Here is a 17,507-nt window from a genome sequence, read left to right on the forward strand (position 1 = left end):
TTTCATTGGGCTTCAAGCTAGATCAAATGAAATTAGCTTTGAGTGAATTTGACAATGAATGGCTCAATTGGATAATTCTGACTCAATTTTGATCAGTATAACTCAGATTTCTAATTCCTAAAATAAATTCAATTCAATTTAACAGATAGTCAGATTATTAAACAAATTAAATCATGCCCGTCCATAATAAAAAAGTAGTAATGATGCACATATCCATGCCTTGCAAAAGACAGTCCTCATTTTTAACGCACCAGCCACCACTTCCAACTTGAATGGCGTCATAAAATCAATTTAAATGTGCAAAATTAACAACCTCACAGAACCAATTACAAAAACGAAAAAGGGCTACTAATAAAAAGATTGGCAGCAGTAAGTTATGAAACATCACAATAATTCGAAGTAAAGTCTTTTATCTAACATCATCAAATTCCAGAGAACATGATTAAAGGAGATGAAGATGTAATCATTTTAAATACTGTAGCAGCAACAAATTGGAGATAATCCGTGCAGGAAATAAAGAGTTGCCACATAGTTTTCGAACTAAAGTTCTTTGGCCAAAACAATTTCAAAATAAATGGTAACTGGTTAAAAAAAAAAGTCTTCCAGCATCAGAACACCGCCGCAAAACTAGTAGAATTCGCAGGTAGAGGGTGTACCCAAGGACTTACAAGGGTTGACATGGAGTGGGGGGCTGGAGAGAGAGAGAGAGGGGCGGGGTTGGCCAGAGAGAGAGAGAGAGAGAGAGAGAGAGAGAGCTTACCTGCTTTACTGCGAGTCACATATTAAGGTTTAGGTCCTTTGGGAGAGGCAGAGCTGCTGCTGGGACTGTTGCTGACGGATCTTCCTCTAGCAGGTCTTTTAAAGAAGAACAGAAACATAAAAGAAACAGTGCGTTAACACAATGTCTTAGGCTTGATGCTTAGAACGTATATGGGGCTGCTACAAATATGAAAGGTGAGACACGGGAACCACATTTAAAATATATCTTAAAAACTAAAAATATGGTAAAATAATTACACTATATAAGGATGAATGAAATGCAATCCGATTTATATAATTGTTGCTTTGTAAAGTTAATTAAAAAAATTAGCTTTATAAAACATACACAATCTAAAGAAATTAGTTATTGAGGTATAACTCAATTGTTTATTTATTTATTATTATTTTTTTAATTTAAGCCTCATATTGGTTTTTTTCTTATGTTTCTCATCATCACCATCTCACTTAACCCTCGACAAATATATTAATTAGTTATTATGTTTTATGGTCAAACATAATGTGTGTCAAAAATGTGTCACACAATGTCCTACGCGTGCTAGATACTGCATATTATGATAATTAAAAAAAAAAGTCGGCAAATCATAAATGCCGAGCATTTTTAATAGAAAGTGAGGCTAAAAAGATAACCCGGTTGTTAAAACATAAAATATAAAAATAGTAATGTGACTAGTGGTTTCTAGGAGGGTTGAACTTATCATGTGATTAAGTTTTGTTCAAAGCAATGTTACAGTTGAGATTGAATATAACAAAAATATATAGGCCTTAAATAACATGAGAAGTAAACATAAGCCAATAGGATAATAATTGAAATTAATGTCTGCAAAAATATATGAAATGGTAGGAGGTACTAAAAACTGTGATATGAAAGCCCTCCATCAAATCATAAAAGTTAAACATACCTTCTTGGACTGCGACTTTTGGCTACGTTGCGAGGTCCCTGTGCCAGAAATTCTAAGTCAGCTGCTATGTACATTTAGAACTGTTTCAGATGAAGGGTAGTATAGTAAGAAAACAACCTTCCGAGGACTAGGTGATCTGGAGAAGGATGAAGATCTACCTCGTCTTGGAGGTGCTCGAACGCCCCTGCTTTAACATTAAAATATATAATTTAGAAGTCAATTAGAAATGGGTATCATTAATATGATCCAAAACATAAGCTTGTAATTAGTTAGTAGTTAAAAATAGTTTAATTTGTGATGTTAATTCAACATGAGGTGACATTAATTCTAAAAATAGCTCCCATTTAGGAGGAATGAGAGGAAAAACACAGCTAAATCACAATCAAGAGTTCATCATAGAAATAAACATTTTATTAGGAACTACAAAATAGCAAGTATTTAGAATTAGGTGCATTTCAAATAAAATGTAAAATACATCTATAGCATTTGGAATACAAAAGGTTGGAAGACAGCGGGGTTGTCTTGGTGAACTGTCAACAGGCAGGATCATGTTTACGAGATTACAGTAGTTTTAAGATTGCAACAGCAGACAGTCATAATCTAAGAGAGTATTACAAACTCCTTATAAAAATATTTGAATTTTATTTTTCCTCCAACCAAACACATTAAATCCCAAAACTTAAGCATTTTTTTTACTAGAGCTCCTAATACATCCAAATAAACAGTCCCTTAGTCAAATGATAAAGCCCCTCAAAAAATAGTATATATTGAAAATGTATAGAAGTCAGTTGTACAAATGGACAATTTTAACTTCACCAAAAAGAAGACCATTTGTTAAATGATAAGGTGAAACACACTCTCTTCATCAACTTGTTTGAGCTATTTATCAATAAAAAAGCTTTTTCTCCACTAGAGTACCAATTATCATAAGCACAGCCCCCTTGTGAAACCCCTTTAGAATGAAGCCAAACTCTTAAACATCAAGATGCATTTAGTGTAACGGTGGAATTTCATTAGAAACTCCAATGTGTGCTCGTCCTAGAGCACTCCTAGGATGGGTGATTTACTGGTAAGTTACACCAACGAGGCAAAATCGTGAGGCCATTTGGCCAAAGCGGATAATAACTTGATGGGTGCAAGTTCGGGTTATCACACATCAAGTTTCAATTAAAAACTAAATGAACAATAGAATAAGCTTTTCTGTGCCACTAAAAGGGTATTCAGATTTGCATTTCTAAGATGAAGCTTACAAGATAATACTTTATTTATTAAAAAAAAAAACACATAGCAACTTTAATGAGAAAATCATTAAAAACAATAAACGTCTGAACTTTCCAGGAAAAATTAAATAACAGTAGGTAAACTGGTATTCAGCACCATAATTAATAGCATATGAAACATAGGAGCCATAAAAAAAAACTCCAAATAATTATCATACCTGCGGGGAGACACTGACCTAGAACGGGAACGAGCAGGTCTCCGAATAGGCGAACGGCTACGACGGCGCATTGGAGGTGATCTCCTTGGTGGACTCCTAGCTCTCCTTGTTAATGGTGATCTGCAATAAAGCATTTAAATTTTATCATGATTGTGAAAATAAATCATATTTAAAATAATTAATTAAGTTTTGAAATTGCAGATCTGAAATTAGAACATCACGATACTGTGAGCATAAAATTGGTAATCAAATATTGTCTTTCAGTAAAAGGGTAAAGTACAAAGCAGATTTGTTCAACATTTGCAGTGTTCTGATACGAGGTAGCCTGGAGTAACTAGTATTTTTGCACTCAAAACACCCGGAAACCAACAATGAAACAAAAATAGCTGTATGCACCCTCACAGAGATTATCTAGCACTCATTAAACACCTAATCCAGCAGAGGTATAGCCTCAGAAGCCTTGCTCCCTCTCTCTTTAAGCAAGCCTAAACTAATAGATGAATAGTAAAGAGATGGATAGGGAAAGGCATGTAAGAGAAAATTGAGAGGTTGGGAGGGGAAGCTGGGGTGGGGTGGAAGGAGCTCACGCACAGGCAGTCCATAGATGTCATTATCTTACTATTTACTTTGGTTGTAGCAGAACAGAGGTAAGAAGGGTAAACCCAGAGGGCAATGGGGGAGGAATATACAGTATGAGAGAGAGTGAGAGGGAGAGGGAGAGGGAGCGAGGCCCTGTAATGCCTTTCCCAATCTATCACTCTGCTGTCCATCTCAGTTTAGCACAGCTTACTTCTTTTGCACTGCTACAATTAGAAATAATAGTGAGACATTTTGATAAAGCACGAGAAGATTATTTATAAAACATTCCAATAATTTGAATGATTTTGGAATTTGTTTAGTGTTACTTAATAAAATTTTTAGAATCGTCTCCCTCACTAGCTTTCTTCCTAACCACTATAATGTTGCTACAGTAAACGTTTACATTTGTTCTAATAATGTAAAACTTTCTTCCCTCCTAAGAGCTACAATGTTGCTACAATAATCAAACCCAATCCATTTTTTCTTCTCTCAAATTCCTCCTTTCTTTAGTTCTCATGTATCTACGAGAAATCAAGCAAATCAAAAGCATTTAGAGGATCAAGTGAGAAACTCTAAAAAAGGTGCATAATTAAAGTGGCATCAAATCAATTCCTTCTAATACATCAGCTAGCATCTGATCAGAACTTTATGATGGTAATAGTATCTAAACCATAGACTAAAGTTTTGCACTGTTGGGAAAGAAATAAACAGTGAAATATGGCTAATGACTTGTGCTTATGCTCAAGATGTGAACCAAGCTCCACACCCCCCACACTTCCGTACTCTCGTCTTTTCCTCTCTCCCTCCCCTTCGACCATGACCCATCTATTTTCTAGCCACAGCCACAACAAATAATGAGATATGACTACCATTTCATGTGGGGGCTAGCACCTCCCTACCACTCTCCTCTCTTGAATCTAGATTCACCTCCCTTTTGCTCCCTTCACCTCTTAATCCAAATCTTTTGTTCATACATATTTTATGCATATGAATGCAAATGTCCGTACCACGTGTTTATAATGATAAGTATGGCATATTTTTCCACTCATATATGCAAGATTATAGACTTGTTGCATCTCAACATTATATGTCTATGTAGTATCATAGTCTACCTTCTGGTTGAGCTTAATGGTTTTAAATTTATCTGCTGTACTGTCTGAAAAAAAATTAATAGGTCAATGCCAACTAAGATTGAATCGTAGCATTAAAGACACTGGAGTAGAAAAAAAATAACACATAATTGGATAATAAATTTTTTTTGAAAACTGAGTTAATTTAATCATAAACTCACACTCAAACTTGTATATGCAAGCCTACAACAAATAAACCCTGCACTGGAAGCCTACGCTTAGACCATGGGGCTGGAGTGGTAACTGTGATAAAGATTTTTTATCACATCACTCAAAATTTAATTGAATATTCAAAAGATTAAATCAACTTTATATATCTTAATACCATGAAACATCATCTTATATTTTACAAGATTCCATAAACATTGGCCATTAAAACACAATGAAAATGGCAAATAAACTTCATGTTCCACAAGTACATATTACTAGTAGTCCAGATTTTACATTAATAAAACTCTGTTAAGCCTCTTCCTATTCCGCTAAAAGAAAACGGCTGCTTTTCTGTATTGCTTTTGGATGATAGTTTTCTCCCTGATTTATGCAAAACAGGTGGCCCAAATTTGTCGTCAACTGCAGCAGCTCGAAATTACTTTTAAAAGGTAACCTTCTCAATGGCTTGAATGCACCTAAAAAACAATAGCAATCATTTTCATCACTCCGGAAAAAAAAAACAAAGATTGCCGCAAGGATGTCTTTCACTGCTTCTCCGTAGTTTGTCAAAGATTACTCCAAAACTTATTTTGATCCATCCTAAAACTTAAGACTAATCTTGATGATAAAATCACATTGTTTTTTGCCTTAGATTATTGAATGAATTTCATAATTTTCATATAAGAGCATTCTCTTCTATAAATTAAAATAATAAAATTGCTGGTAAATATTGTTAAGGGAATGAATGTCATAAGCAAGAGAAAGCAACCAAAGAAACAAGCAGCAAAATCAAAACCACATATGCCCCGATATAGCTTAGACTACTTCATTAAGAACAGCTTCCAGCAACTACCTATAATGTTTTATCAATAACATCTGCAAAATCAAAATTGTGGGTACCAAATAGTCTGATTAGGACGGGCCATGGAAGCCGTTGTCAAGGTCTTAGGCTCGATTTTCACTACACGACAATAAACTCCCACCTTGTGAACTAACAGCTGGGTTAAAAAAAAATAGAAGCACAATACTAATTAGAGCGTCACGATCTCCATTAAACAGCTTCCTACAACAGCTTTCCGAGATAAGCTTTTTATCATACTTTATCAACAACAGGAAACAAATAAATAAACCTAAGCTACTAGAAGCTCAATACTGTATATATGTGTGTGTGGGTGTGTGGGTGTGTGTGGGTGTGTGTGTGTAGCAAACACTTCTATAAAAAGTAAAACGATTCACCTCCGCCTGAGAGGTACTGGAGAGCGCTTGCGGGGAGGACTGCCACGTAGCCTTCGTGGGGAAACACTGCAGCAAAGTTTTATTTGGCAATCTGCTGTCAACTAGCGGCAAAAAGTCAACAAAATGTGATGACAGAACTGTATAGTTATGACAAACCGTGCAGGTGATCTAAGCCGCCTGGGAGAGGGCGAGCGTCTCCTAATGGGAGAAGCAGCCCTTCTGCGAGGTGGTGTTTCTCCACGGCGATGAGGAGGAGAATCTGCTCGACGGTGTACTGGAGAATCCAGACGGCGGCGAGGAGGAGAATCAGGTCGACGCCTAGGTGAATCAGGGCGACGAACTGCAACAGGAGATCGCCTTCGTGGCGGCGGTGATGGTGGTCTACGACGTGGAGAAGCTGACCATGGAGGAATATTAGTTGTACATATGAAAGCAGTGTGTATAGAGATGAAAAACAAATACCAATCTAAGGTATTATAATACTATGATTGACTAAAAGATGATTGCACAAATACTAGCCAGAAATAGGATGAGCACCAACAGAAAATCAAGACAATCAATAGATAACAGAAGGAATGAAGGCAATAAATATCAAAACTGTCAGGAAAATAAAGCATACTAAATATTAAATTATAGGCAACAAACAAAAATAATAATACAGCTGAGCATTAAAAATATATGCAAAAAACAACAAAATTAAAAGTTTGCATCAGAAAAGTAAATTTTATTAACCAATTTAATACAGAGGAACATACACTCCCTTAGACGGGATGGAACTTCTTTCTCAGGTCCAGGAAGTATCTTATCCCGTTGAGGTGCTTCCCTTTTTGGAGGAGGAATCACCTTTGGGGGTGAAGAAATCTTCTGCCGCTGTGCTAAAGTAAACTTTACTGACACCACATTTCCATCAATTTGACCCTGTTATGGGATAGGAAACAGTATAAGTAACACAAATTAAAAGAGAAGAAAAGGAAAGGGCGCAAATAAGTTTAAACAATTAACAGCACATACACCATCCATGTGAAGACGGGCTTTCTCAGCATCTGTTCTCTTCTTGAATTCAACATAACCATAACCCCGGGGAAGGTTGACCTTCAGAAGAATGAAGAGTGAGTCACAAATTTTAAATCAACCAGGTTCCCAAGCAGACACAAAAAAGCCACTTACATTTCTGTCCATTGAAAGCTCCACATTGACCAACTCACCAAAATTACCTGTGAACATGCATTTCAACATCAACTAACAGTGCCTTTGATGTCATAGAAACTGCTCATGTTAATGATCATGCTTCCCCATGTTGAAGGTATATGAATATATAGTACAAATGTCAATATCTCCAACAGGATTAGGCAATTCCGCAATTTTGTTAGAAGGCAAGAATTGGTTCTCTCATCAGTCACCATCATAACTATCTAAGGTTCGCCTTTTTAATCATTATTTAACATTTGTTCATGTTAATTGTTACACGACATAAATATGCTCCTGCAAATCATTTGAACAACTTTTAACAATGTTGCCTTAAGTTTCTTCCCCTTTCTTCCCAATTCTCCAACACTAAAGCTACTTATCCTCTAATTCGTTAATTTTATACCCTTCCTACCTAAAACATATTTTAAACTACGTTATCCTCTGTAGATGTTGCTCCATCTATTTCTCTACCATAATCATTCATTAATTTACCATTTCAAATTTATCCATAAATTAATCTAAACATTCCCATTTCCATCATATTCAACTAAGCGATCAACAGCTTTTAACTATCAAACACTTGGATCAAAACAACATACTCAAACTAGTGAAAGCTCTATAAAATTGAAAATTTAAAATTCAACAATATCTCATATCATATAATACTCCCAAAGTACTTCTAAATTTGAGCTTATAAGCTCTTTTATAACCTATTATTTTATTCAAAAAAAATATATGAAACTTAATCTATTACGCCTATGAATCATTTCTTCTTATAATCATATTGATTGAGTCCTGCTGAAAACCAAGCCACCCAACAAGGATGTTTATTTATAAGGGACCTTAGTTAAACAAAACCTTCCAATAATACATTTAAAGAAATTCTCCATAAAGTGCGGGTTTATAATTTTTTAAGAGCTTCTCAGGATGAATCCTGGCAGCCAACACTGGCTCACAATATGCCTAGATGATCCTAAGAACTACTCCAATTGGTCAGAAATAAATTTGGCAGATTTAAGATAAAATGATTCATAAATTAAAAGCCTATGATATAAAAAAATGTAGTAAAAATCACATGCATGAAATTATATCTATGATTTAAGTTTCCATCTTAAGAACAGCAAACCGCGAGAATATTAAGACCATATTTGTCATAAGCTATATGACTAAATAGTAAACTAACATCAACTCATTGCAAACATAAATATAGTAAAATATGAAAGTCAATGTGAAGGATAAGTTAAAAAAATTATATTTACTCTAAATAACCCAAAGACATATTGTTGACATTATTTTTAATTTTTGGTCAACAGTTCTCTCCTGACCCCCCTTCCTAGCATCGAGTGGTTGGTTTTCGACTGGCTTAGGGCTTTAGTTAGTTGAAATGAGCTTAAGCTTTGCTCAAATTAAAATTAATTCAAATTTAAACATAATTTAATTAAACTTAAATTTAAAATTGAACTAAGTTTAAGTAAATTTAAAATGGACCCAAATCAAAACTTGAATATAAAATTTAAATTAAATTTAATTCAACCTAAAATTTATCTTAAAATTTTTTAATTAAAACTTAAATATAAAGTAAACCATAAAATTTTTAATTAAAACTTAAATCTAAAGTAAACTGAACAAACTAAGAGAAATCAAAATTAACTTAAACAAACTAAATTTCAAATTAAAAAATAAATTTTAACTTAGCATCAACTCATATTAAGCTGAAAATTAAAACTTAAACTAAAATCTAAACCTAATGTAAATAATAGAACTAAAATTATATACAAATTTACATGAACTCAGAGATTAAACTATTAACTAAAACAAAACAAAACAAAACCCAAGCTTAAAATAAACGAAACTAAATTAAATCTAAATTCAAAAAACATAAACTAATCTTAAAATAAACTCAATCAAATTTTAAAACGTAATGTAAAATAAAAAAATAAATATAAACTAAATAAAATAACTCTAAACCTAAGATAAAAAAATAATAAACTTGGATCAAACAAAAAATTAAAATAAATATAAACTCAATCAAATTCTAAAACGTAATGTAAAATAAAAAAATAAATATAAACTAAATAAAAGCTAAAGTAATTATAAATAAAAGCTAAAATAACATATAAATTAAACATGACTTAAATCAAACTAAATTTTAATTTGAAGTTTGAATTAAGCTCCAAATATGACAGAAACAGCAAAACCAAAATTAAACTTGAACTAAAATAAAACTAAAAACGTTAAGGCAAATCCTATGCCCTATTGCCCTCCTCAAATCCCAACCTTTGAAAGGGAGGAGTACAGGAATGAGATAAGTTCCCGCAAGAATTATGGCAAAAATAATAGATTCTATTTTGTCGACACAAAATCAAAACGTTACAATTTTGAATACATAAAAGATAAACACATACACTTCGAGAGATAAACGATCTCTTCCAAACACTAACCCTAACCCTAAGATTTAACAGCAATCACGCATAAGATAATCCTAAACATATTAATCCATATTTCTACACCACAATAATAACTAACAAATGACTAAATTGTTGTTTTTGTCTTATGCCTAAAATAAGTTATCAAATTATTTGGTGGATAGCGCATACTACACCCATCTAGCAATACTCCCCTCCCAAAAAAATGTCTTGTACTCAAGGTAAAAGAGAGAAAATTGTTGTTGGATAAAATCATATAGCTCCTATGTTGCATCATGATATTGCAATCCTTCCCATTTAATCAACACTTCTTTCCCAACAGTTGATTTATGGTGGAACCCTTTTAACTAAAGAGGCCCTAATAAAATTTTCATTCATATCATTATCATCATCTCCCAAGAAGTGTTTGATGCATAAAACATAATATATTGGGTTAACCATATTCTTGTTCTGCATAATTTCTCTTAATATTCGATCAATTGCATCACCCATAGTGACTCTCACTGAACGAATCTCAACCGATTGACTGTCTTGGACGATATCAAAAGGTGCATTAGATATTGGACTAGTCAAACGATGTTGCATTGTGTCCCTTGAATTCTTCCAACTTTAACATTTCCATACTTGTAATTCCATACAAGCACAGTCTTCTGATGATCGAAGCTAGACCTAGGAATTCTTTATGTAAAATAATCAAAAACATGCTTCATGTTGTCAACCCAATACATGTTAAGATGTTCTGACATTGTATTCATTCCCTCTCCATCGACGCAAAAATATCATATTTTCTACTGCCATCCACATATTATATTCCCCTAAATTATCATCTATTACACTGCTATCACTTTCACTAAGAACAACATTGATAGTTTTTGGATCCTTGTAAAATGTTGTCGATATATTTTTTAAGTCTACGTGAAGCTAGCTCCACTTCCTTAATCTGATTGCCTTCTCTTCTATCAGAAGATCAACCAACTCAATTAGCGTTGAATTGAAACCTTGGGGATAGCGGTGTAGGCGCACACTGATGAATCAACCCCCGATCTCAAGGTTATTGCTTGCTCGTGTTCCCTCCGAGGCAGCAATCCGCTTGGCAACTAAAAATTTTTTGCAAATTATTGTAGGAGTTGTTGAATTGGTACCAAAATTTATGCCAACTGTGCGTCATATATATCTTCCATGCAATGCAACTCAATAAAGAATCCCAAACCCACGACTTGTATTGCTCTAACCATGATATTGAGTGTCAATAAGGTCTTGCAAAAACTAGGATCACCGCGAAGCACCGACATCCTCTCTCTCTCTCTCCTAAAGCACCATTGACAGGAGTTTCCAATTCATCCTACTCTCCTCTAAGGACTGCTACCATTTTACACCAAATATCACGTCGTTGCTCCCTGAATCCAAGAGAAGAAAATCATCATCACCCCAATACCTTGAAGTGTTCAAATTATCCCTTTACAAACTCCCTTACTCTTCTCCACCTGTCCCGTCCCAATCATGACTCAAAAACTATTTGTTTCAAGTATCACAAACCTCAATTATTTCACTATTGAGTACAGATGAAGTTGTGGGTGGCCACACTATCTACCAACACCACCACATCTACGATTGAAGTTTCATAGTGTAGTTCAGTATTGACCACTGAATTTAACGAGACATTTGTCACATCCAAGTGAGAGTGTTCCTCCTCCACGATAACCTCCTCTTTTTCTTCATTCCATGCTTCTCTTGTCACACACTATGAGAAACTGTAAAGTCAAAGGTCTGATCATCGCAATTGTGTCTTAGAGTAAACTTCTCGTCACACTAAAAACATAACCCCTTGGCTCACTTCACCTAAATCTATCTCTATAAGATGTGAATGTCGCCCTTAAGTGTGGCCCATTATTCCTGTCCCGTGGAACTTGGTATCAACGTGATTATAGCATTTTGATATGACACTCCACTTATCCTGCTTCTATTAAGTCATTCCATTGCATTTTATTTTCAACTAATTCTGTTAGTTCCATAATTTTTCCCAATTTTTACGGTCTCGGCAGGCAAAGTGTTGCTTGATTATTTGACTTCAGCGCCTTCTGATATCCCTCTCAAATGGTCAAATAACATCTCAAATTTCTCCCTATAATCTATAATAGATCCTTCCTGAATCAATATAAAAATATGCTTGGTAAATCCCCTTCCCGTGTGCTTCTGAAATGCTCTAACAATTGTCCTTTGAATGCTTCCTATGTATTGATTGGTTGACGTTGTTCTCTCTATTTATATCACGTTAAAGGCCTCCCTTCCAAACATAGGGCCTCCGCCATCAAATTTTCTTCCTACATCAGCAAATTAAAAGAAAAGTATATCTCCATACGATAAACCCAACCATAGGCACCTTCTCCTTCAAAGATCGACATCTTCAAGTTCATTATGCGCGAGTCTTCTACTTAATTTGCTCAACCAAAGTTCATTCAACCTATGAAGTGGAGGTCGGGTTTACTTCCTCGACCCATATTAATTTCTCTTGTTCCATAAGTCTAGATTGCCCAATAATCAGCCCATCGATTACCACAGGCTCTTGAATTGCCTTCCTATAGACAGGCTGCCACAATAAAAGGCACTGGCGCAGTTGGATGCAGCCCTCAGCTAGGGTCTCATCCACCGTGATTCTCTATTCCACATAACAGGAAGTGAGCCCAATATTTGAAAGGGAAGGCTGAAAGTTCGATTAGATCATATATAAATAGTGTTGAAATTAACCTACCATTTCATTATCATTGAAATTTGCATCCATCTAAAGCTTTGCAAACTAATTTGATTATATCAGATTTCATACATGGATACCATGTTTGATCTACAAGTATAAAAAAAAATGTCTTGCATGATTATCAAGCCAAAATTGATATTCTTAAAAGGAAAAAAAAAAAATAGGCATCCATTACTTGGCTAGACATGTTCCATTCAAATATGTTTACATGGTTAGAATTTTAATTTTCATGTGCTTCAATTTATTACACAACTTACAAGGATAGTAAAAATTAGTCAATGAAATGTATAATTTGATCGTGTTGAATTGCAAATTAAATGTAATTGAAGTTAATTCGCCTTTTTAGAAATGCTTCAATTAAATCATTTCACATATATGTATGATTAAATTTTACTAATTACACTTTGAAATTTTCAAATTATATCTTATATCACATCATATGTTGAGTCTATAATATCGATCATTACACAATTTACATGCATTTTTAAGTCTTATACACAGAAAGTGTTCATGTTTTCTTAAGCATGTAGACTGGATGACTTCAATTCGAATCTACTCCAATACAAACCTCTTTGTATTCTTTGTGATGTGTAATTCGTTCATGGTCTGAAGTCAAAGTGCTCGTCTGAACCTCCTTCTGCTTCTTGCTGTGAGAATCTACTCAATTTGTAACCACTACAAGTAGGGGTGTCAAAAAAAGGCCCCTCATGGCAACTCGACCCGAACCCAACTTAAAAATCCATATCTTGATTTTCCCGATAATTTTTTTGGTCGGGTTTGGATTAAATAACCTAACTCGTTTAATTTTTTAGGTCATGTTCGGATTGACAATCAATCCGAAAAGGACCTGTCAACCCTAAATTGACTTAAAATCGACCCATAAACTCAAAATTGACCCGATCTTAACCTAAATAGATGTTATTCCTTATGTTAAACGGGCCATACGGGCCAGGATTTTGGTTGGCATGTTGAAGTGGGTCAGTTTCGGGTTGGGATTTTTTACCGTATAATATTCGAGTAGGACCTATTAGGGTTGGGATTTTGGTTTGGGATTTTTTACCCTAGTAACATAAATTGAAGATAATCTCGTTACTCATTCATGCTCTATCTTAGTGGTTGGTCGTTTCTGAAACAAACCAACATCATAGCTAATCTTAACTTTGAATATGTTGTTTATATCCTTAAGAAACTTTTGGATACGGTCGTTTCCTATTTCAAGGCTTCGTTCCCCTGAGGTCACCAGACAAGAGGAGACGAAATCAACGCGTTGCTTGCATGTGTTCAGAAGTGGATGAAGTTGATTCCTCAAGATGATGATCTGCCCCATTTTCCATGTATTATTTGTTGCCATACGATGAATTTAACCTATAGCACGTCTCAATGTGACACTTTATCCAATCAATTCGATGATTGGATAAAGTGAATTGAAATTGATTTAATAAACCAATTGAATTCAAAGCACTTCAAAAAAACATAGAAAAGAAAAATGTAAAATATCTCATCTTAATTCTATAAGGCTTGAGATATAAAAATTAACTATAACATGGAATTACATCTATAGCCAATTTTCTGATAAATAATTATTGGAAAACACCAAACAAAACAACAGATTTAAATAAATGAAAATTGAAAAAAATTAAGAATTAACATGGGAATGTTTCCAACAGCGGAAGAAACATAGACCTAACACATCATAAAGGAAAAACGGAAACATTATGATCCTAACGTAGTTATAATGAACTATAAGCCTTTTGATGCTTCTAAGCAAATTAAGATGTGTGATCTACTAACACCGCAAGTAGATTCAAAAAGCAATTACCAAACATCGCCCAAAAGAAATTAAAAGTACGTTTCACCTAATAGTCATTCTTCAAAAGCAACTATAAAAAAAAAAAAAAAAACATCACTCATACATCTGTGAAAAGAATTGCTTCTTCAGCTTTATAAAATTAGTGTCGAAGTTACAACTAATTAGTTTATTCATCTCCCAGTTAGATGTCAATTAATATACAGTGAGATCAGAATGTGGAAAATAAAAGCTATGTCAACTTGGCTCTAGAACCATCCCTCTTTATTTGTGAAATTACAATCTGCTAACTGTCTGAACAACGGAAATTTTGATTGGCAATTTTTCATTTTTATTGTCAAGGTTTGAGGCATTTTTCAAAAAATATTTACACTCACAAGGAAACAGAAGACCATTGTAGTCCTGAGGTAGAAAAAAATGTACTCACTAAATATCTCTTTTAAATGTGCCTCGTTGACATTCCTTGATAGATGATCAATGTGGAGAACAACAGATTCAATAACAGGTGGAGATACTTTCCTGTAACAAATTATAAATGATTGGGGTAAAAATGTAAAATAAAATTGCTTTAACTCTTAATTATAGCAGCCCAACCAAAGGAAAAAAAAAAGTTGTTGTCATTCAGAGATCAAAAAAAAAAATAGAAGTATGCACTCCTGCTATAAGCATAATCTTGAAGTGAGAGAAAATGACACAGGCATAAATCATTAAAGACTAAATTTAAATGATTTAAAAATTGTAAAGGTGACGCGACAATTATCTATATTCTGCAACAGCAAACATTTACATACATAGCACACATTTTTTATGTATTTACATATCTGACACCCTTTTTAACATTTATAACTCAAATCTTTCGTATCATATCAAAAATACCACTATTATTAACGGTTGAAAAGTGAAACATACCTTTTAAACATGGATAAAGTGGTATAGACTAAAAAATTAAACTTTAGATGTTAAATATATAAAAACATAGGAATTGTGTGGTATGTATCTTGCTAAAACAAAATGTGCAGTCATGTTAAAGTGTTAATGGCTAAATACTAAGAGCCAACCAAAATATTGCTTCACAAATCTATTCATTGAGACCGAACAGAAATTTCACAAAAGATCTCATCCCACTAATATGATATGTGAAGGAAGAGTCATAAAGAAGCCAACAAGTATTTGGGAGGTGTTAATATCCAACTTTTGCTGATCTCAGACGCAACTTCAAAGTGTCACAGGCAACCATAATAAGTCTTATACAATTTTATATCATAAAATACATGAGAAGGAAATCCAAGCTCTTTTATATTAGCATACTTCAATTACTTTCCACTTGTAACTTTGGTCAGTGCTAGTACTGACTGTAAATTCAAAGCTACATCACATTGTTTGCCATGTAAAGACAAGGAACGATAATAATTTTATAAACCAGATGTAATTCAACATTGGCGTAACTTAAAGCTATGGTCATCTATAAAAAGAGTTTCTCATGGATTAGAGCATCACTTCACTAGGGCCATGAAAGTTTATACTATCAAAATGTAGTCCTTTTTACTACAGTATTTTAACATATAATAAAAAATCACAAATATTGATTTGGCACCAAGAAAAAATCAAGTGCAAAATAAACCAAAAAAGCATATAAAGTTTTATGACCTAAAGAGGTTCAAACCCAAGGATGAGGACATGATAGAGGGTTGGACCTCCAAAATTTATTTGCATGGTCAGCTATCACCTTAAAGAAATAATAATAGGATTACAAAAAGAAGCAACGCAAGCTCCAATCATTACATAGGTGTGCATGGCCAGCCTGCCGCATGTTTGGACTCAATATATACTTAATTAAAGTGCAAATCCATCTTCCATACCTAGGAGGTCTCCTTGCTCTTCATGGCAGGGAATACATGATGGAATAAAACCACTGTATTTCCCAATCAAGCATGGCCGAATTCTGTAAGATTGTAGGTGATTTGTCTGCTTTAAATTAATGTGACTCTACTTTACTTTTATGTAGTTGAACGCAATTCATCTCACGGATCCTCAAAATGCAACTCTGTCCAAGTACTTCCATATCTAGCTATTAATGCCAACTCCCTCCCTTAGGCCTAATTCTATCTATATAAGCAAATGTCCTGTAAGCGTATTCCATTCATGAAGTATTTTTGTTAATGCTCAATCGTTTTAAATATTGGCTTCATGGCCTTTTTCTCATTCACATTGATTTGTTGATCTTCTTTAGTGAGGTCCTCAAAGCCTTGTGATTATCTAGTAATTCTTTAGTTAAATTACAATATAATCAAAGTTATCCCCTCCCCACTTATGTTACTTGTATTTCATCTCCTCACATTACAGCATTGAATAAAGCCCTGGTACCAAGCACAGACAACCACATAAACTCCACTCCATTCTCATTAGCCACCCTAAAGCTCCAAATAATCATCGCCCAATCAAAATTACACAAAAACCAATGAGAACTAGCACACCCTAGCTATCAAATATAATAAAAGTTATTAAGTAGAATTTTTAACGTTTTAAAAATTATAACCTTTGAGCATATCATAAAAACAAAATATGAGGTATCTAACGGTGAAAAAAAAAACAATTATCAGCAACCCATAAATGTAATTTCCACACCAAAATTAGAATGCAATATATATATATATATATATATATATGTATTGTACTAAAACCTTACCTTGGGGGTGAGGCTCGTTTAGGTGGTGGTGATCGAGAACGGCCTCTTCTTCCAGCTGCAGGAGGACTGCAATGGTATTTGAAAATTACATAAAGGATTTTTTAAGAAAAAATATTCATGGGGCAAAAATAAAAATCTATAAAAGAATGAAAAATTACCCTTAAAATTTCATAAGAATATTATAAAAACCTACCTGGATATAATCATAATATCGAGAGATTTAAATAAATGATTTAAGAAAAAATAATGCAAAAATTAAATGACTTTAATCAATGCTATAGAAAAATACTTTTAGGTTTCAAAGTAAGAATCAGTGAGAAAACCCCATTTTGTTAAAAAACATCATGAAAAGAAAAGATCAGATTACGAGAACAAGTACATCAAGAATAAAACAACCAACAACCAGTAAAATATATTATTAAAAAAACCTGCTGAA

General features: G+C 33.8%; 1 protein-coding gene across 4 annotated transcripts in view; it reads right to left on the reverse strand.

Moving 5' to 3' along the window:
- Positions 1-514: 514 nt before the first annotated feature.
- Positions 515-17,507, reverse strand: part of LOC110020022 (serine/arginine-rich splicing factor SR45) — a 20,790-nt gene continuing 3,797 nt past the window's right edge. The window contains exons 2-12 of one of the 4 annotated variants that reach the window (XM_020717974.1): positions 17,072-17,134; positions 14,813-14,904; positions 7,380-7,426; positions 7,224-7,304; positions 6,968-7,130; positions 6,369-6,609; positions 6,213-6,278; positions 3,118-3,237; positions 1,797-1,866; positions 1,680-1,717; positions 515-855 (exon numbers count right to left, since the gene is read on the reverse strand). In XM_020717974.1, coding sequence (XP_020573633.1) covers positions 783-855; positions 1,680-1,717; positions 1,797-1,866; positions 3,118-3,237; positions 6,213-6,278; positions 6,369-6,609; positions 6,968-7,130; positions 7,224-7,304; positions 7,380-7,426; positions 14,813-14,904; positions 17,072-17,134 — 1,054 coding nt within the window. In that variant the 3' untranslated portion in view covers positions 515-782. Of the gene's footprint in view, positions 856-1,679; positions 1,718-1,796; positions 1,867-3,117; positions 3,238-6,212; positions 6,279-6,368; positions 6,610-6,967; positions 7,131-7,223; positions 7,305-7,379; positions 7,464-14,812; positions 14,905-17,071; positions 17,138-17,507 lie in introns of those variants that run through there. The other 3 variants (XM_020717972.1, XM_020717973.1, XM_020717975.1) reach the window with 3 other exon arrangements.

The sequence above is a fragment of the Phalaenopsis equestris genome, unplaced genomic scaffold (assembly GCF_001263595.1).
Source record: "Phalaenopsis equestris unplaced genomic scaffold, ASM126359v1 Scaffold000090, whole genome shotgun sequence".
Taxonomy (NCBI): domain Eukaryota; kingdom Viridiplantae; phylum Streptophyta; class Magnoliopsida; order Asparagales; family Orchidaceae; genus Phalaenopsis; species Phalaenopsis equestris.